The following is a 22,458-nucleotide window of genomic DNA, read 5'->3' as shown; positions in this document are numbered from 1 at the left end:
AATGCACACCCTCTAACCGGTTTGAATCCGTTGAGGGACAAGCTCATTCTCGGCATTAGCTACTACCGTCACTCCGGATTTCTTTGGCACGCATTGAACCGGCGAAACCCACCTACTATCCGAGATTGGATAGATAACCCCACAATCTAGAAGCTTTATGATCTCCTTTTTCACTACTTCCATCATCGGAGGGTTGAGACGGCGTTGAGCCTCTCTAGTTGGTTTGGCCCCCTCCTCAAGAAATATGTGATGCATACAAGTCGTAGGGCTTATACCTTTGATGTCGGCCAATGTCCAACCTAGAGCAGATTTGAACTCCTTCAAAACGCGACGCAACTTCTCCTCCTCTTGTGCCGTGAGGGAAGAGGAAATAATGGCAGGTAGTGTTTCATTTTCTCCCAAGAAAATGTACTTCAAATGGCTTGGCAAAGGCTTGAGTTCAAGGATAGGTGCCTGAATTATGGATGGAAGCAATTTGTTAGTCGAAATGGGAATGGACTCACGGGTAATATACTTACCATCAAGCTTAGGTGAGGACTCAAGGGCAGCCACAACTTCAAGTAATTCCTCACTAGGGGGCACGGCATAGCCTAGTCCAAGCATGCCGTGGGGTACACTAGAATCTGCCCCCTTGGTTGTAATTTCCATTCCTCGTGTAATGACTTTTTCAAGCGCATCGTCATTCAAATCGTCGAGATATCCCTGCGCCAAAGAGTCAATTATATCAATAGAGAAACATGAATGGTCCTCACTAGGGTATTTAATGGAATCAGAAAGATTAAAATTAACAACTTCCCCATCAAATTCCATGGACAAAGTCCCACTATACACGTCAATCTTCGTCCGGGCCGTCTTCATGAATGGCCTTCCAAGTAGAATGGGCAGCGTAGGAGCATGGTCTGAATCATCCATTTCAAGGACATAGAAATCCGCCGGGAAGACTAAATGATTAACCTGCACAAGAACATCTTCCAAAACTCCCTTTGGATAGGCGTTAGATCTATCGGCCAATTGTATTATTACCCCATCATTTTTCAACGCTCCTAAGTTCATAGATGCATAAATGGAATATGGCATAACATTTATAGAAGCACCTAAATCAAGCATGGCAGATTCAAACCTATTGTTCCCAATAACACAAGGAATGGTAAAGCTACCTGGATCTTTACATTTGGGAGGTAATTTGCGTTGCAAGATGGCGGACACATTCTCACCTACCTTGACCACTTCCTTGGTCGCCATCCTCTTCCTCGTGGTACACAACTCCTTCAAGAACTTAGCATACCTCGGAACTTGCTTGATTGCATCTAACAAAGGTATGTTAACTTGAACTTTCCTAAAGGTTTCAAGGATATCCTTTTCTGCCTCTTCTTTCTTCGTTTGCATGAACCTACTAGGAAAAGGCACATTTGAAGGGAAAACATTAGTATGAACTGAATTGGACACATTCTTACCTTTGTGGGACGAATTGGGCAGATTTGGGACATTAGGGACTTGCGGCAAAGGTGGAACCACCTTTGCCGTGGGCTGCTTTGATGCCTCCTCTTCCATTTCCAAAAGTTCATCCTCATTATGACCTGTTTTTGGTGTAGGACCTGCCCCAACTTCCTTACCACTTCTTAGGGTGATAGCTTTGGCACTTTCGAAACCTCCCTTCGGATTTGGAATGGTGGAACTAGGGAGTTGTCCGGGATCTCGAAACTTACCTACAAACTCGGCAATCTGCCCAATTTGTTTCTCAAGTTGATCCACCCTTTTATCTTGGTTTTACATAGCCTTAGCTTGATCTTCCTGCCCATTAGACAACTTAGTTAGTATCTTAAGAAGTGCATCATTGTCAAGAGACGTACCTGAGGCACTTGGGCCGGATTGGGCTTGATTTTGGGGTGGGCCGTAGGTTTTGGGAAAGAACCCCGGGGGTTGTTGCCTAAAGCCTCCTTGGTTCTGAGGTTGCTGGGGATCCCTCCACTTGAAGTTTGGATGGTCTCGCCACCCCGGATTATACGTGTTGGAGTATGGATCATGCCTTGACTGATTTTGGCCTTGAAACCCAATGGCATTCGCACTCTCCCATCCGCCATTCTCAATCAACTGTGGACATTTTTCAGAGACATGTCCTTGGATGGAACATACGCCACATACAGTTGTTCCTTGCATCTTCATGCCCTCGGCCATCTGAGACACAAGAGAAGTAAGATTAGCCAATTGTGAATGAAGATCGGAAGTCGAACTTACCTCATGTACTTGGTGCCGTGGGGTCCTCTTTGGCCTACACCTTCGTACTGTTGAGCGTTCAACGCTCTATTAGCAATCAAGACCTTGGCAGCCATGGGTGTCTTGTCCACCAATGCTCCCCCCGCCGAAGCATCAAGCATTTGACGTTCTAGAGGTAGGAGACCCTCGTAGAAGTATTGCAACAGTAACTCCTCCTTCATCTGATGCTGTGGACAAGAAGCAACAAGTGATTTAAACCGTTCATAATATGTAGGAAAAGACTCACCTTCTTCTTGCTGAATTCCGCTTATCTTTTTGCGGAGGAGGATGATGCGAGAAGTTGGAAAGAACTTCTCCAAGAACGCTCTCTTCATACTTTCCCACGATGTGACAGTTCCGGGAGCTAACTCATATAACCAATCCTTGGCTTTATCCATCAAAGAGAATGGAAAAGCCTTCATCTTCAAGATATTTCCGTCAACATTGACGGGAGTCATACTAGAGCAAACTACTTCAAATTCTTTCAAATGTTTGTTAGGATCTTCCATGGACAAGCCATGGTATTTAGGAATATGATGAAGTAAACTTGACTTTAATTCAAACTCATCTGTCTTACCTTGGGCAGCCATGGGGTATTGAATGCACAAGGGCGCGGCATTATCCAAACCCGAGGCGGAAAGCTCCTTGAGTGTACGATTGTCCATGGCCATGCCTTGGACTTCTTCAAATATCCCTGCCGTGGCTTCCTCCTCCTCTTGTTGTACGTTTTCTTCAAGGTCAGATTCGGAACTGGTTGGATGATGCTCTTGCTGGTTCCTAGCTCTCCTTAACTTCCTCTCAAAATCGTCGTCAAAATCCAAGATGTTTGTACGAATCGGTTGAGAGCTTCTAGTCATACATTAGTACCTAAGAAACAAGAAACAAAAATTAGGTCAGAAACTTAAATTAAGTCAGAAACAAAGTGAAATAAAAGAAACGAAAACAATCCAAGGGATTAGCAAAATTGCTAATCCCCGGCAACGGCGCCAAAAATTTGATGCGAAATATATTAAGCACACAAATTAAACCCTCTTTTTGTCAAATTGTAGCAAAGATGTAAGTAGGGATCGTTCTAGACCGGGGATTAGGAGGGATTGCTAAACGCTTGGAAACTGACTTAAACACTCAAAAACAAAGTTAAAAACACTAAACTAGACTCAAAGAATGCAAAACTAAAAGTTAAAACACTTAAACAAACCTAAAACTTAAAACAGCAACTAGAAGGCTCAAAACTGCCTAAAAACCACTTTCTGGGCAGTTTTGAGCACTTACACTAATCTGGACGAAATTGGTTGAAAACTTGAATCAAAACACCTAGAAACACAAATCAAAACACTTTCTAACTAATCTAAGACTTCAAAATAAAGGGGGAATAGTTTTGGACAGAAATTGAAAACAAAACAGAAACTTTAATTAACACAGATTGTAAAAACGATTTTGGTGAAAAGGATGGATAAAAGGCTAGTTAGGAGGTTCTTCTCCACACATGTCACACTTGCAAACAAAACGATTTTCAGTTGTTCTTCCGATAAACTATGAATACTCAACGCCCCAAGTTAACCGTGAATTGCACTAATTAACCCTCAGTTTTTCCAGAATTTATCAAGTTGGATGATTGCATACGACAACTCAAAACATTCCCTACAAGTTCCCTACATGAATTGCATAATAGAGATACAAGCAAGAATCATTACGTTTTATGAAAAACATAAGCATTGACGAAGCATTTGTTACTATGAATTGCATGAAACTTATGCTAAGAATTCATTCAACTTATGAAATAACAACTGAATGTAATCGAATCAAATTGCAAGCATGTACATGGTTTCGAATCACCCCCCAACTAAGGGGGTTTAGTTCCTCATACTCACAACACAAAGTTTATTGAATTGAAACATCGAAGACATAAGAAAGATTACACCTAAAATGCCAAGGAAGTCCACTTTGAAATCTGCACAGAAAGCTCCTCTTTCTTCTTCTCCTTGCTGCGGCAGTGAGGGTTAGGGGGTTTTTGGATGGTTTTGGATGAGGGAGAATGGTGGAAAACTATCTAGGATAGGTGTAGGGCACGGCTAGGAAGGTTTGGGGTCAGAAAATATGGAGTTGGGTGAAGGTTGGGCTCGGCAAAGGTGAGGGACAGGTTCTGGCGTGAATGGAGTTTCTGGATGTGTTTTTGGTTTTTTAGAATGGAGTTAGGATGGTAGGGTGGTGCGGCAAGGTGTGGGAAAGAGTTATGGAGGTGTGGAATGGTGTCTAAAGGTGGAGGATGGTGGCTGGAATGGATGAATGGCTGCGGCAAGGAAGGGATTTGGGTGATGGTGGCTGCGGCAAGGTGGGGAAAGGGATATGGTTTTCTGATTTTTATGGAGAGGGAAGAAGATGTGCGGCTAGGGTGTAGAAATATATATATATAGGCACTTAAAAACCCTAGCAATTCAGATTAGAACAATGGGCTAGGGTTAAGGTTTGTAAAATAGGGCTTTTTGGATGGAAAGGTGCGGCATAGGCTTAGGGATTTCCAATCAGATTTTTGCATGTGAACAAGGCCTAGGTGCGGCTGAAACAATGGGCTAGGGTTAGGGTTTAGGTACGGCATAGGTCCAAGAGTTAAGGATGGGTCATCCAAAAGCCCAAAACCGAGAATAGAAACTCACGAAAATGGAAACCTCCAAGAATAGAAACTTCCAACTTTAGAAACTTTGGTTGCCAATTCCGATTTAGGAAAGATCAACCCAAAATGGAAACTTTTAGGCTTAGCTTTCCTACTTCAAGTAGGAAACCTCAAATCTTCAACTCTTCAATTTCATCCCAACCTTGCGTTCCAAGCATGTCCTTTTTACTTCAAGCTCACTTTCTGCTCCAAAAGCTCCAAACTGCATCATTTCATGTAATATGTCCTTTAAACCTGAAAACACATGAAAGTAGCTTAAAAGACTACTTTAACGAAGAAAACATAACAAAGATGCATAAGAACTAGCTAACTAAGGCGCATAAATATGCTCCTATCATGCTCTGACATATGAGCATCCAGGTTTTCAGAGAACACAAATTCACACAGGCATTTAGGACATGTGTAGAGAGCATATTTGCTCTTGTTCAAATGCCTTCTTGTCCGTATTCTGGCAGTTAGGCTCAGATCGGAACCCACATTTTTCTCTTGCTGAGCAACTGGGAGATTAACCATAGGATGGCTCACTTTGTGGCTTCTTAGTTCCGACAAGTTTGATCTCTCCATATAAAGATGAGGTTCATTCCAAGTGAAAAAGGAGAAGTTTAAGTCAGGAAAAGACGCACTTACTGGTGTATGAGCAAACTCCTTATTGCCTCTAAGCTCAATTGCATTGAGATTGATAAGATCACTGAGCTGGTTGTGAGATGAGGTATTATAAGAACAGAATTGAGAAACCTCAGAAGCTGCAAAATAAACGAATCCATTGAATGTTATTAAACATAGCCCTATGGATCTTTCTTTCTAAAAAATTAATAAAAATTATATGTACACAATAAATTAAAAGAAAACTAATGAAAATTGCTTGAAAACTTTGAGTTTTAATGATAAGGACAAAATAAAGGGTAAAGTGAATAGTACCAGGATTGACTTTTTAGTGTAAAAATGTGGTTTTTCGTTAAAGTGAACAGTACCGAGTGCTTTTCGTTAAAGTTCCCATAAATTAATTGGTTTTCTAAGTTCTAAGGGTTATTTGGTATCCTACTTGGATCCAATTTTTTGTTTTGGAACTAATGAGTATTAAGTCATTTTCATTCATCATTTTTTTAAAACAAAAACTTGGATCCATAAGGGGATCACTTAGTTTAATTTAAATACCAATTCTACAAAAGCTTTTAGCCAAAATACTATATTTTAGTTTAGGTACCATTTGAAGAGTCAACCAAAACAATTCTCATTATAATACTATAATTCAAATTTTTTTTCCGACCAGCCGATCAAATTTTCTTTTCTCAAGGTCACTGTCCAATGGTGACTTTCAAAAAAACATGTAAAGTGATGAATATTCTCACAATTTTATAGTGTATACATGGGAAAAAACAATAAACTCACATAAAAAAAACATAATTGAAAATGAAAAAGTTGCATCTATTGCTGTTCTTTTTTTTTTTTTTTTTTTTTTTTTTTGTCATTGTTGACCAATGACTTGAAAATTTCTGGCAACTAGAATAATTTTCCGGCATGAATGCAATGGCCGACACTGACACTGGTGTCACGTGGCCCGTGTGCAAAAGGGGCAAAAACTATCTTGGGCCACAAATTATGGCTTAATCCAAATAAAATGGGTTGGACTTAGTAGTTTTCCTTAAAATTGATAGATTCCCTTAACACCTATATTAAAATTGGTATTTATTTCACTTCAAAAACAAATTTGGTACTTAATCTGAATTTGCTTGGTTTTTAATTTATCTATAAAAATAATTAAAATAAATAAATTCTCTAAGCGACAAAAAGTTGAAAAGTGACATCTCTGAAAAACGCAATTCGACTGAAATTACCTGGAGCAAACGATGGCTGCATAAACTGAAGAAGGTTATTCTCGTTCTTTTGAAGGCAAATAGTATGTGACAGATCTGCATTAAGTTGATTTCTTTTGGATGCTGCAACAAATTGACTCAGAGTAAGTTGGCCCATGCCAACTTGCATTAGCTGCTTTTCAGAGGGTGGATGGTCATTTGATCCTGAAGATTGAGAAGTAGTCACCGTAGTGGCAAAATGGACAGCGTGGTTTCTTTCCCTACAGTTTCGCGATGGGTTTTCTGGAGGAGTTTCACTGCTGGTACATTGGAAATGCAAACCAAAGGGAATTGAAGCATAAACTAGTTTTTCCATGAAGAGAGAAGGACAAAAGGTAACCGCTACGAGGTAATTGTATACCTTTTCTCTACAAAGAAATTTATTTAGTGTGCACAATTGTATAGGAAGAAATGTTTTGAAATGAGAAATATTTTCAAGGATCTGGGGTGTCAGCCTAATTTATTTATGTATTTATTTTTTTCAATTGTGTGCATATTAAAGTTTTCCAGAAAAATCATACCCGGTTATAACTTATATGTAATGAGCTCAAGATGATTTGTTTTTTTGCAACTCCAATTGGTATACCCTGAATTTCACATAAGTAATGCGCTTAATGCGCTGTCAAGATAAGTAATGCGTTGTCAACTTCTGGACTCGTAACTCCAAAAGTTAACTTCAGGTAACTCTTTTGGATGAGGCTTTGGGCCGTTACTGATGGTATCTGAGTCCAACCCACCCCATTCCCTATACAGACTTACTGCCCATGGTCATGATGATGATTTCTTGACAATGAATGAAAGGGCACTGCTGCCCTCTCTGCACAAGGAGGGGAGAAATCTGATGCCCATAATCTTATATCCAGTGATGCGCTTTGTAAGGCTTAAGAGTCCAGAAGTTAACTTTAGCTAGCAAATTTGGATGTGGCCCTGGATTGTTACATTGGGATTCATCGACTTGCTAAGGTTATACATTACATCTATTCTGAAGTCTGGAACTGTTTTATTATGGAGATTTTTTCTCAGTTTCGCATGCTGATAATTGTTGGAAATGAAAAAAGCATGGTATATTTTATCCTAATTTCAGTATGCTTGCTGATCCTCAGTATGTTATACATGCTTTATCCTTCCAAATGGATTCTATAACTAATTTTTCTCTTACTACTAAGCCTTCAATAGTTAAATTTTTCTTTGCCTGGGAGTCCCTCTTTCGCTCATACAATAAACTCAATGTCGGTGTCTGCAGAAGAGGTGAGAGTCATATCAGTGCTGTTGGTCTAGTTTGTGACAGTAATGAAGGATGGACCACAGGGGTTTGCTGGTAATCTTGGCATGGGAGAGGTACTAACTGAAAATGCTGAGGGTTTGTCTTATAGCCTCCATTTAGCCGGGAATAAGGTTATTAAGAAGCTGAAAAATGAAATAGCTTCAGCAATATATAGAAGTTACTTTGATGATCAAAGTTTAGAAGTAGAAAAAAGAAATAATGTAAATATTGATTATGAATTTGTGAAGATACATCTAATAATTGGTAAAGAAGCCAAAATGAAATTCACCTCACAATTTTTCTGTAGTTCCTTCGAAAGATTTCCACTTTTGTTTTTGGTCAATAGATTTTCACTTTTGTTTTTGGTCAATAGATTTCCACTTTTCTTTATGGTCACTAGTTTTCCACTTTTAATTTACAATGAAGTTTTATTTTCTCTTTATTATGTTGAAAATTAGTTTCACTAGTATGGCTCGACAGTTTACTTCACATTGGGAGTGAATGATTACAATCTAAAACACGTAGTTTCTTCTATAAATCCAGTTTCCAGGTAAAGAAAAGGAAAAAACTAAGTTTACACAATCAATTGAAATGTTGATGCCTGTAAAAGAATAGTAAGCAGAAACATTATATAAGTGACAACAATAACTTCTTTTTTTGCTCCTTTTGGCAGTTCAAGACATGAATGCAGGATTTTAAAGAAGACAATATTTTTGCTATGGCACTGGCTGGTTCACTTTGCATACCTTGCCTTATAACCCATACAGAGTAAGAGCCTCGGCCTGAATTGTACTAGCGGCGTCTTGGTGAGTTGATTAGATATCCTCTTCTCGGCTTTGCAGCTGGTTAATCTTCCTGACTTGAAGCTTAGTCTCCTTAGAAATGTTGTCTTTTTCAATATTTCGGAAGTTTGATCTTTTCCCTTTTTGTCTTCATCATCTGCCTTCCCAAATGACACACTCAATAAAAGCCTTCCGATTTTCTGCCCCTTGGTTTGCTTTGTACAAGGCCCACTTTCTTGAGCAATGTTATTCTTAGGCATCCTCGTCTCCAATTTGGGGTCACTGCATCTCTCGGAATGATCCATTCGTATTAGTCTAACTTGTCTTGCAAACTCCAGTCCTTTGGGCAGAGCCAGCCTTTTTGGACTTTGTAGCAGACTTGGGGAGTTCACAAAAGGTGAGGAAATTGGTGTTGGCAGGCCAGTTTGTTTATTCTGTTGGTCATTCAGGTCGGACATGTCACGAGCCTGTGTCTTTGCTTTTCCTCTCTTTTCCTCCTTCCTGACATGCTGCAGTGCCACCATGAATGGATCAAAATCATCATTCCACAACGTCCTATGCGAAAACGGCATTTTGATCCCAAAACTCGGTGACCCTTGGGTAGATGGGGTTGGGCTTCGGTTGGTATATCTTTGTTGACCAAGACGGGGTGGAAGTTTGAGTGGAGGTGCAAGCGGGATAACTTTTCCACCGCAGAAAAGGTCGTCAGCAAATGCCATGGTTTGCATTTGTTCGTGCTGCTTGTGTTCGAGCAAGTCTTTCACCTTCTGGCTAGTCACATTACCAACCGAACCAAGATTGAAACTGTGACTGGTATCAAATTCAAAGTCGTCGAGGTCGGAATTGGCATCGTGATATGGTGTCATGGGTGGTGTTGGATAGTCATCAGAAGTTGATGAAATGGTCCTTTTCCTAGGACTAGTTGGGACACTAAAGAAGCAAACATTGTTGTTATTGGCAGAGCTGCAATATCTACCAGGACTAGCGGGTGCACTAACATAGGAGCAGAAATCATCAGGGATTTCCATTTCCATTTGAGAGAGAGAGAGAGAGAGAGAGAGAGATTAATAGGATTGCATATAGGATAGCCTGAATGAGTGAGTCATATTTATATATCTTAGGATTCATTCCATTTCCCAAACTAATCTTCAAACATAAAATAAAATCTCGCTTGTTGTCTTTTGTTATTGTGAATTACAATTAGGGGGTCAAATTGGAATCTTCTTGTGAGAATTGCGAGCATAATTTTGTTTCTTTCTAATCAACCCTCCTACCCTCCCTCATCCACACATTTGTCTTTATTATATTTTCTAGCAACAGCTTTGTTTTTCTTGAAGGAATATTTAGTTTTTTTTTTTTATTTATTTATTAACCAAGTGATGGATTTGTTAGATTAGAGAACCGACAAGATTCGAACACATGTCGTGGTGTAAGGGTAACACTCATCTCCACTACTATGGTAGAGGGCCACTTGCGAAGAAATATTTAGTTGTGTTGTTAAATAATATGTTGTGTAAAACAGTCAGAAATGTGAATCAAGTGCCGCAACCTTGTACAAAGATTTCATTTATAAGTCAAGTCACGGACTAGATAGTGCTTGAAATTAGACTGGGTATTCGTGTCGTGTTTTCTGTGTTCGTGTCGTTTTTGTTTAATACCCAATATCTTAACGGGTCGTGTCATGTAACACCCGTTAAAATAAACGGGTAAAATGACCCGACCCGAAATCAACCCGATAATATTAACAGGTAATATGACCCGACCCATTACTCGTTAAGGAAAATATATTTTAAACCATTAAATAATCAAATGAAAAACATAATACTAAATAAGTATATACATATCATATTGTCACATCCAAAACATAAAAACGCATTTTTCTTTTAAGTATATTTTCACTTACCTAAAGTCTTTAATAGTTTTTTAATTAATGTAGAAGTGTAAAAAAATATAAAAAAATATATATAAACACTCTAATGACAAGCTTTACAACTTTCATGAAGAGCTTAACTTCGAAATTTGCCACTATAATCATATAAATCATAGATCAAAATTTAACCGTTGATTGTTGTTTACATTTACGCTTCATTGTTTTCATCAAATTTTGTTTTTTCAGATTTTCTTTTTTGAAAACTTGATCTATTAGAGGATGCAGGAAGATGAACGGTTTTGATCGTTCATATTATATTCAAAGTTTTACGGTTAGTGAAAATATTGCTTGATGTTTATAAAGTTTCTACAAACTATATGACATTGACTCATATTTTAGTTAACAGTAAATATCGAAACGTGTTATCAAAGATCTGAACCGTTCATCTTCTTACATCCGCCAAATGATCATGTTTTCAAAAAAGAAAATTTTAAAAATGAAATTCAGTAAGAAGAATAAAGCGTAAATGGCAATTGACGGTTAAATATAAATTTAAGGTTTATGAATTATAGTGTTGGATTTTGAAGCTTACCCCTTCATGAAAGTTGTAAAGTTTGTCACTATGAGTGATTGTATATTTTTTTTTACATTTTTAACACTTCTACAATAATTATTATTAATTTTGCCCTCAAATAAAAAACATTATTCATGAAGGTTTGGAGGATTTTAAAAATCTAAACGATAATGTAAGTGTAACCATTCTCTACTCGTGGAGGAATAATGATGAATCACGAGTGTTTATATATTTTTTCACATTTTTCATACTTGTATATATGTCTTCTTAGTTCTTGTCTATACAAATACTATATTAGTTTATTTTAATCTTGGACAACAACATGTTAAGTAAAATTTATCCTAGTAATAATAATAAGGAACTCTCATAATAAAAATAAATAATGACTAAAACTTTTTTTTTTAACTTATATAGAATAATAATACAAAACTATATATTTAATATAGAATACATTGTATATATTAATATGGCTATTGTATTTTATTATAAATCTTTTAGTAATTAAACTTTAAAATGATCAAAATAAATTTTTTCTTAACGGGTCGAAACGGGTTATCCACGTGTTACCCGAGTGTATACCCGTTTAGAACCCGTTATTAACGGGTCACCCGATAATGACCCGATATGTTATCGTGTTGACCCGAAACCCGTTATTTTCGTGTCGTGTCACCGTGTTGTGTCAGAAACTGCCGGGTCTACTTGAAATAAGCACTTCTTAAGGGTCAAGATAATTATGAGGGAAAGCAAATGGATACTACTTGCCAAAATACATGGATATCACATCATCATTTTACTATGTCTTGGAAACTTTTTCATTAGGCAATATTTTGTGGGCTTTATGACACCTTAATTTCTCAGGTTTCGTTCGGGAAAAAAAAAAAAAAACATCTTAAGAGATATTCCAGTAAATGAGCATCTCCAAATAGCAATAATTGAATAACATTACAAAAATTTAATCTCATTCTTATTTCAAATCTGCATAAAAGATCTTTGAAGGTCGGGTTCTAAAAAATTTTGGGTTCAGGCAACGGTTTTTCTCTGTTGCCTGTTTTGTGTAAAAACCCAAGCATTGGCGGGTTATACCTATCGTTAGAGAAGGGCTAAATTTGCTAAAATACCATAAAAATTGAAGTGCCAAATAATTGATAGATTTCTAAATGAGCTTCCACATATTTAAGCTCTCCTTGATAGGAGGAGAATGAGTCATCACTTTACCCTCTTACGACTACTGTTCATAGTGAATAGTAAGCACAACTCAACTGCCTTGTCCTTTCCCTTGATCTCTTAAAACGGGTGGACTTGATCTTCCTAGAGCGCATACAAAACAGAAGTTTGAATGTTATCTTCACCAAGGGTTAGGCAGAGTAGGGGCCACACTCACAAAGTCTTTTCCTCCCATGAAACCGTCACTACTACTAGTACGGTTAGTATAGAACCATATTGACGCAAATCTTTCCGGTACATCAATATAAGCACGGAAAATAAAGGTCTCGAGACATACAACAATTTCAAGAAATCTTGCTTCTTTACCTGCGCTTCTAAAAACTAACGGCAATCAATGAGAACTTATCTGGCATGTAGGAATCCTTAATGATGATGTCAATAAGCTCTTTGGCGCTTTTGTAAGGATGTGGACTCACTCTAACATCTTTTAAACGTTCACAGAGAACTTGCAGGTTGCTCCAACTTAGAATGCACTGTCAGCTGCATGTTCCTCAAGTTTACGGATTTCATCTAATTAACGGTACAAGAGTTGTTCACAGAGAACTTGCAGGTTGCTCCAACTTAGAATGCACTGTCAGCTGCATGTTCCTCAAGTTTACGGATTTCATCTAATTAACGGTACAAGAGTTGTTCACAGAGAACTTGCAGGTTGCTCCAACTTAGAATGCACTGTCAGCTGCATGTTCCTCAAGTTTACGGATTTCATCTAATTAACGGTACAAGAGTTGGAGGAACATAGGAGCTAACGAAACCACGTGGTCTTTTGTGATTGCCAAGGCCAGAGGAATCACTCACTCATGGAAACAAGCTTGACTATTTATTAGACGATGCTACGTTTACCATATATTTGTACTATTATTGTATCATCTCTCTAATAAAGATAAGATCCATATGCGTTGGCGGACATTTTTCTCTATTAAAAAGATGGTATAAATAGTAAGTGTAGCATTACTCGTAAATAACTTACAAAGAATCTTTTGACCTCTTTTGTGTAGTGTCTTTTGATTGATGGACCACTCCATGAACCACATGTTTTGCTGGAATAAGTGTTGCATGCCCTTTTTGGAAATCTTGAAAGTACTTCGTCCTGAAGATTAAAATTGTCCAAAAAGTGGGTTTTTTTAAGTAGTTTTCTTCCAAAGGTCCTAAGGATCCCGTGATCTCACCCGTTCATCATATATCGTACGATCAATTTTGTCAGGTACTATTTATATTTAATTTTAAATTTTAAATTTTGAAATGATTTCTGACCGCATAATGTACAATGAACATGTGAGATCATGAGATTCCTAGGATCCTTAGGAAAAGGATCCGGCGATGATTCGTTTCCGTTTTCTAAAAATGTAAACCTTTTTCTATCAAATTAATTCTTTTGTGCATAATTTTGGAGCAAGATTGCTCGAGTTTTTAACCATCATGTGACACATCAACGCAATTAAAGTAACTTTAAACACAATCCAAAATAGAGGGAGATCGATACCAGGAAAAAGAAGAAGAAAATCAACCAGGCATAAAATTAAACAATAATTGAACCCATGAACAAGTTAGTTTTTATCTTATTACCTGTAAACGAAAAGCCAAAACAAAACAAAAAATTTGATTCGAATCCATATGTCCTACATGAAAATAGAACGAACATTACATCTGGTGAATGGTGGGCAGTTGGAAGCTTGAAGTTAAAAGATGATGAATGGAGGAAAGAATGTCGAGGGAAAAACAGGAATTGGATCCTCTCCTGAGCTGGGGCTCAGGAGCCTCCTAACCAACACTGTTGAGCTATATATTTTCACAAACAAAATATATTAGCAAGTCTTATTAAAAATGAGGAGACTTCAATATAATAATAATAATAATAATAATAATAATAATAGAGTCCAAAATGTGGACTTACTAGAAATAAGGCTCACATTATGTGTGTGTGTTCTTATATATACTATATTTATATAATATATATAAGAAATAAAGAGAGGAAAAAACAACTCTACACCACACACGTGGACCTCAACGTATGCCAAGTCTGAGGGAGTTTGTCATCTACATGGCAACCGGGTATAGAGAACGTGTGTATCTAGAACCCTCTAAAACTCCCACGTTCTCCACTCAAGAGATGGTTTTCTCTCAGCATCTCCACACCCCAAGAAAGTTGCATCCCACTAACTTCAATTGCCATGTCCATTGTTCGCCTATAAAAAGGCATCGAACCAAAGCAAAGAGGACAACAGAAAAAAAAGAGAAGCCACCCTGCAGAAATTAAGAGAGAAATTGAGAGACCAAAAGAACGCTGCAGAAATTGAGAGACAACGGCGAAGAATGGACTACAAAGAAGAACAAAGCAAGGGGAAAACCAACAGAGCATTTAAAAGGTAAAGATCCATTTTTTTTAAGTTTCTTGCTATTAGTTTCTCTCTAATTTGCAGGAGGAAGAAAAGAATTTTGCTTCTCTCATTCCCAAAGCAAAAATGGGGTAGTGTCCTCCCTCTCGCGAATTCCCAAACAAAGAAAAATAAAAAACCAGAAAGCCCTTTTCTTTCCTCTCGCCAATGACAACAAAAGATGAAGGGGTAGCCTCGTCTCCCTTCTCCGCCACCTCTGCACAGCCCATCGTTGTACCACTCGGATCTCGAATTGGCAAACACAGAGGCCTCCCTTTCCTCCGCTGCCACGCCACCAGCGGGAGTCAGGTTCATGTGGAAGAATGGTGCCAACCCACTGTGCCCGGTGATGTCTCCAAAGCGCTCTTTTTTTTTCGCGGCAAACTGGAATAGGAGGACGGTTTTCTCGCTTGGATTTTGACAGCAGCGACTTCCGCTCAAAGTCTTTTGTGTCAGTAATTCGGTTTGCAAGGGAAAAGTAAGTAAGATTGACAGATACTACAAGACAAAAGGGAAAGGAAGAGAACGTATTGTTCAAGAGTTGCACCCAAAGTCTTTTGTGTTAGGAATTCGAAAGATAAGGAAAAAATGGAGATTGCAAACTCTGCAAAAGAACAGTGGAAAATGGAAAATAAAAGGGAAAATAAAAAACGTATTGTTCATCACATGGGTGTCAGCAAGCTTCAGTGGTAAAGTCAAAAAGAAAATGTTCATTACATGGGTGTCAGCAAGCTATGGGTGTTAGCAAGCTTCAGTGGTAAAGTCAGAAAGAAAATGTCCATCACATGGGTGTCAGCAAGCTTCAGTGGTGAAGGCAAAAAGAAAAAAGATGTCTTCCTACAACTAGAAAAGTCCCAGCAAAAATACAAATCTCGGGCCAAGTCTGCATGTTAGCCACAAAAGTCCAAGTCTCTGCAGCTCTGCTGCTGTTGAAAGAATGCAAAGATCAAGAGAGTAATTTTTATAAATATGACTTGTCATATTTATGGTAATAAACTAAGGGACTGGTGGTCCAAATCTATAAGTAGGCATGCCAATTCAAAACTTGGCCCCACAAATAAAAAAACAAAACTTGCTTGCTGCAGAACAACTCTCCAAATCAAATGGGAAAGATCACGTGGAGATCAATGGATCTATGAGATTTTATGTGGTCTCAAAGGACAATTTCTTTATGGTGATTTAACTTATGCCGTTTCCAATTGGACCTCATCCTTCTCAAACCACCAAGGGGATACACGGCAAGGACATCAAATCAAAGCAAAAAATAGAGAAAGAAGAAAAGTAAGGGACTTAAAGCCTGGAAAGGCATTGGTAAAAGTAAAAGGAGCCCTGACACTTATATTTTCCATATGAAAGCAAGGAATTTTTTTGGTGCTGCCATGCAAAAGATAAAAGGCAACAATAGAGTGACGGGCATGTAGGCAAAATAAAATGGGTTCCAAGACAAAATAAATGAAAAGGAAGACAAAGTCAAATACCAAAGTAAAAGTGGGTTCATCACAAATATTCCCATTAAAATTTACAAGACACAAATGGCACGAAGCCGCGACAAAATCTCAATGGCACGAAGCCATATCAAGTATCGAAAGGCACAAAGCCGTATCAAATTTGAAAGGCATGATGCCAAGTCAACTTTCAAGTGGCACGAAGCCATGTCAAATCTCAAATGGCACAAAGCCGCGACGAGTCTCAAAAATTTACGAACTACGCCGGTTTGATTTCGTTAAAGATACGTAGGCAGTCTGATATCAAATTTTGGATGCAACCGTGAAATCAAGATGAATCTCTGGTTTATATAAACTAAATTCACTTCTGACCAAGTAATTACAAATTCTACGAAGAGTAAAGGAGAAGTCTGGAAGCACATTTCCTGGATTTCCAATTAATGTATGTTGCTCAAGCAATAAAGCTGAAGAAAAGTCATGCCAAAATACAAATGGCACAAAGCCGCTTCAAATGGCATAAAGCTGGTTCAAATTTCAAATGGCATGAAGCCGCATCAAATCCAAAAAACACGAAGCAGTATCAAATGTCAAATGGCACGAAGTTGTGTTATGCTCCAATGGCTCAAAGTCCTCACCCGCACGAGTTAAAACTGCACAAGGCATCAACCGCTCCAACGGCTTAAAGTCCTTGTCTGCATGAGCTAAAACTGCACAAGGCATCAGTTGTTCCTTGCCTGCACAAGCTGAAACTGCACAAGGCGTCAAACCCCAACAAAACACATAAGGAACTACGAGTGACTTGATCCCTCAACGAGGGTATGTAGGCAATCTAGGGCTCTACCTAGGTGCAGTCACAAAATCAAATAAGCATCCAAATCCCCAAGTTACGATTTATTCATATTAGAATCAAAGGGTATTCCTTTCCCAAAAGAAGGGTTGTAATTAATAGGCGCATAGCCTAGAATGGGTCGAACTCAAATTAATAAAACCCTTGATGAGTCGATATTTTACTATAGATTTTACCCTATTCTTAGTATCAATTTATTTGTTATTTTGGTAGAATTTTGATACTTTGTTATGTATTCTCAATGTAGGATATTCGATTTCCTCTGAAGCAGAAAGTGATCAAACGGATGAATTTTGGAGTGATTTTAATTGGAGGATATTTATGTGCCTTTCAAGACGATTGTGTCAAAATTTCAGATTTTTCTACCAAGCCGTTTGACCGTGGCGATGAAATTAAGGTCCAGCGCGCAGCTTTCCAAGATTAACGTTTCTGGACGTTTTGGGTATTTTGAAGGTCAAGATGGCATATTTTGAGGAAACTTCCTTCTAAGGATTTGTAGGAGATGTCTTCCGCTTTAAAACGAGACCTTTTGGGACCAAATCGGAGTTGATTTGGTCAGTCAAAAGATGAATTTTCTGAGATGTCCGAATTTTAGTTTAAATAGGAAACTTTTTATTTTCTGTTTTATTATTTTATTATGTTACCTAGTTTTATTCTAAGACCTTTTAGGGTTTTATTTTGTATTAGTATAAATAAGATATTTAGCCATTAGGTTAAGAAGAGGGGAGAACGCAATACTTTGGCCTTAGAGGGCTTTTGACAATTCAAGTTTATTTTCAAGGTGTTTTGTTTGTTAGGGCGAGGCCACGAGCCTTCACAAGAATATGTAGTTTCTTTTCAATTTACTTATGATATTATGCATGAAAGTTTTGAATTATTAGTCACTATGCTTTAAACTATCTAATTGTCTTGATGATTGGTCACCATTAGGATATTTAGAAAAATAATTTGATGCAATTTTGGTGGAGAGCTGTCCTTGGAATTGACTAAGGCTTCTTGTTGTTAATATGAGTAACCTCTTAGGATGGACGACACGTTTTAAGGGTTATATGGTTTTTCAAAAGGTTTTCACAAAACTTAATGAGTCTGCATGTTCACATTCGATCTGGACGCCACAGATTGGTTGCATGTTAGATATACGTTCTATGTTGGAGGTTCCAAGTAGGGCATACTTTAGGAAAACCTAATCTTCAAATATGCATGTGTAAGTCATAAGTAATTGGAAGAATTACGTAGGATTGTTAAAGTGACGGCGGAACCCTAGTACTTAAATAGATTGCAAAACTATTTTCTTTTTGGTTTTCTTTACTTTGTCAATTTATTTAATTGTTTTTAACTAAATTCGTTTTTAATATTTTAGGTCATAAAATCACCATTTTCCAAGTTTGTTTTCAAATAATTAATTAAGATTTGGTTTAACATAAATTATTTATTCAATTCCTGTGGAGGTCGACCTTGCTTGAGTTGCTATACTACGATAACCTTTTACTCTTGCAAGTATTTTAAAATGTTTTTATCCCTACTTTTGCAAGTGGTAAAATCCCTATCAACCCTCTTCGGAAAAATGAACGATGGTGAAATTGTGTCAAGTGAATTATTTGTTTACATATTGTGTACAATTTTTTCACCAACAAACACACAAGGGCCGTTGAATTTTGATCCAACGGCTATAATTATTATAACTTTAAGAGGGCCTCCTATTTTTAGCCCGTGAATCAAATTCCAACGGCCTTTGTACGTTGGTCAGGAGGCTCCTGATCCCAAGCTCAGGAGAGGATCCAATTCCGGAAAAACAATCAGTCAGTGGCAAAGAAAAAAACAACTTTTTGACTGAGAATCGGCCAGAGACTGAAAGTTACATAAGATAGGGATCGGTTGATGTGAAAGATGACTCTTCGTCGATCTCTCCCTATTTATCCCTTGCCCTCATTTTCCTCTTATTTGTGCAGGGGAAGCAATACGTTATTCTCATCTTCCTATCAACTAACTATCTAACACACTAAACTATCGTTCTAGGACAAAAAAGTTATTCTCGTCTAATGGTGAGAACTATCAGATGGGAGAAGCATTGGAGCTATGCATACATATATACATATATATATATATATATATATATTTATTTATTTGAAGAATGCAATCAAAAACCACAAAAATAAAGCACAAAACATATATATATATATATATATATATATATATGAATTGCCATTGGGCTCGAACTTTATATATTGGTTTAGTACTAGTAGTTTCATGAACAAAATAAAAACTTTATTGAGACGATCAGAATTATAACAAAATAGAAACGAGATTTCACAACATAATCAATCATTAATCGAATATATCTCATTCCTCGCTACTAGTGATTAAGTAGTGCTAGCACCTATGCATGTGTTCTTTCCAAAAAAAAATCTATGGTGCAAAGTTCTCTCCGATTCATGTCTTGTAACTTCCGAGCCACATTCTCTCTCAACTTATTTAGCAAAGTCTTATATTGTATGAGTTCATGTAGTTCCAGTTGTTCACCAACAAGCTCATCCCACCAAAAATTGACCTTTTCGTCATTCATCTCATCCTCTTGTTTATATTCCTCTTGGTTGTTTTCTAAATCTTCACGGTCATCGACGCCATGAATGGATTCAAAACTCTCATCCTCATGATCATTATCTGTGAATGGAGCTTGTTGGGCAAGAAAGCAATCTATGACGGTTTCCGCAGAGGGCTGCCCAAAGAGGAACAGTCTGCTAGCAGGTGAAAAGACGATAAGGGCGATCTGGCAACCAGTCAAACGGGAAAGATCAGTGGCTTTGCCGCAGAGACCCTTGCGCCGCTTTGAGAAGGTGGCCTTGAGGTAGTTCTTGTTGGTTTTTTTTTTTAGGAGTAATTAGGTTTTCATCCTTATTTTTACTATTCTATTGATTAAAACCTTATTACTTTTCAATTTTTGATCAAGGTCCTTTGTATTAATAATATCATTAATTATTTCAATAATAAAATATTTTTTTTTTCTAAATATATTCATTTAATATTAAAAATGTTACAATTAGTATATTTATATTTATGGCTAAATTTTTTATCATATATTTTTATTTTTAGTTTGTACCCATTTTTAATTTGCAACCCTTTTTTAATTTGTACTAATTTTCCTTTCAGTTTTAATTTGTACCCATATATTAATTTCTTTTTGTGCCCATATTTTTTAAAGTTTTATTTGTATTGTACCCATTTTTATTTTTGCTAAATGTACCCATTTTGAAGAATGTACCCATGTTTTGATACAATAATTTTTTGGTTATTTTTTTATGAATGTACCCATGTTTACACACACACACACACAATAGTATATTTATATTTAATATTTTTAATCCCACAAATTATGGTTTTTTATTTAAAATCTCATTACTATAAACAATTATAAATTTTAATTTTTAATTTAAAAAATATAGTAACGTACATAGAAATAAATTATCAATTAATTTCAGGGACTTGGATCAAAAATTGAAAACCAACAAGGTTTCAGTCAAAGACTGTTCATAACTAGGGACCGCATCCAAAGTCTCCCTTTTTTTTATTTCGATCTTCACGCATCCCATGGTTTCTTTATGATATGTATGTATGTATCTTCTTGATCAGTAGTATACGTATAACGGTATCAGCTGCTGAGCTGATGCTGGTGATTTATAGAAATATTACTGATCAAGTAAGCAGTGATGAGTATTGGTTTTATATATATTATATATAGCCAAAGAATTAGGTTCCTATCGATGCTTGGAAACTTTTTTTGCTATCCAAAGAAAGCCCACGTTATTACTATTAATGATTGGAAACCAGTATCTATAAATAATAGCCAAGAATTAATTTTGTTTGATATAATTGGAAAGTAATTTCTGTTCCTTTTCAAATTAGGAAAATTCTCGTCTTCTCAGCATCTTGTTCGCATTCCTACTAAATATTGGATATTTCATTGTGGAAATTAATTTATAATCTGTTTGTTTGTTTTTTTTTTTTTTGTTTGAGTAAATCGATATTTTTACACTAAGAGAAAGGGGAGTTCGGCTAAGCTACACAATAGGCAACCTAATTTGGTATCGAATTCACCATCCATGAGATTCGAACCTAAGACCTCTCACTTCCAAGTGAAGAGGAATACTACCTGATTGTAGTACTAAGTGGCAATCTGTTTGTTTGTTTATTTTTAGTTCCTAACAAATTAGGTAGCTATATTGACCTCCAAGTTCTACTAGGAATTTCTAACACTAGGTTTCATCTTTCTTATGTACATCTTGGTTAATGAATTGTCATTTAAAAAAAAATTAAAGGCTTGTCTGTTAATATTTCGTTTAAAGTGCGAATAACAGTTCTCTATTAAAAAAAAAAAAAAGGAGGTTCTGGGTCTAATACTTTGTAAGCTATGAACCTGCTTGATCGTGACCATGGGTGTGATAACCCGTCCCTAATTTTACAATTTTATTAATTTTAAAAGAGTGAATTGATGAAAATGCCCCCAGAGGCAAGGATTTTGACTTCTATTGATCATTGTTTAGTGAGACGTACGAAATATTCTTTTACCGTATTCCGGAAGTACTTGATAGTACGAACATGTAGGTGCAAACGGAATCGAATTCAGAGCTATGATGGAGATTTTACGGACTTACGTTCGTAAAGGGCATTTTAGTAATTTCACGTTTACGAGAGATAATTTGCTTTTGTCTTTTGGCCTGAGGTTGTGTACTACGTGGGGCCCATGCCCTATTCCTTCCATCTCTCCTATGTTTCCCTCCCCGTGTCTTCTTCTCTGTCTCCTCTCTTTTTCCCTCATTCTCTCGAACACACACTCTCTCTATTAACTCTCCCTCTCAAACTCTCTCTTCTCTGTAAACCAGAGAACTCTCACTCTCTAAGCTATATGCATTGCACATAAGGTGCAGCAACATGGGCCATTATCACCAGCACCACCCCAACGAGTTCTCAGGCCATCACCACCTGCCATCAACCCAGGCGAGTTTACCTCCGCAACCTTACCCCCTCATCTCTCATTCCTCATCTTTCTCTGCAAGCACTGATTGGGTGGTCCGGCAATACAATCACCGCCACTAACTTTGTTGCCTCGACGAGATCTGCGAGCTTCTCAGCCCAAAAACTAGGATTTTAAGCTATGAAGGCAACCTAACCATGGAATCTGCACTGTACAGTGCCCGTATCAATGTTCATTCTCTTTCCCGACCATAGTGAGCCCCAAGACCTTCACATCCTTCTTATTTCAAAGCCTTATATTGTTCTTTTAACCATACAATTATGATTGGGGTGAT

The 22,458-nt window shown here is 37.3% G+C and overlaps 1 protein-coding gene and 1 long non-coding RNA gene across 2 annotated transcripts; one reads left to right on the top strand and one right to left on the bottom strand.

Annotated features, from left to right (window-relative positions):
• The first annotated feature begins 6,747 nt into the window (after positions 1–6,747).
• Positions 6,748–8,351, top strand: LOC126588751 (uncharacterized). The gene is made up of 3 exons (XR_007611595.1): positions 6,748–7,126; positions 7,458–7,740; positions 8,021–8,351. It is a non-coding gene; the product is annotated as an uncharacterized LOC126588751 (long non-coding RNA).
• A 195-nt stretch (positions 8,352–8,546) lies between these two features.
• LOC126588750 (uncharacterized) lies at positions 8,547–10,408 on the bottom strand. Its single transcript, XM_050253847.1, has one exon. The coding sequence runs from the start codon at positions 9,855–9,857 to the stop codon at positions 8,775–8,777; it is 1,083 nt and encodes a 360-aa protein (XP_050109804.1). The 5' UTR covers positions 9,858–10,408; the 3' UTR covers positions 8,547–8,774.
• Between the last annotated feature and the right edge of the window lie 12,050 nt (positions 10,409–22,458).

Source organism: Malus sylvestris, chromosome 11, assembly GCF_916048215.2.
Source record: "Malus sylvestris chromosome 11, drMalSylv7.2, whole genome shotgun sequence".
Lineage (NCBI taxonomy): Eukaryota > Viridiplantae > Streptophyta > Magnoliopsida > Rosales > Rosaceae > Malus > Malus sylvestris.
The sequence above is the reverse complement of the archived record's forward strand: the minus strand, read 5'-3'. Positions and strand labels throughout refer to the sequence as shown.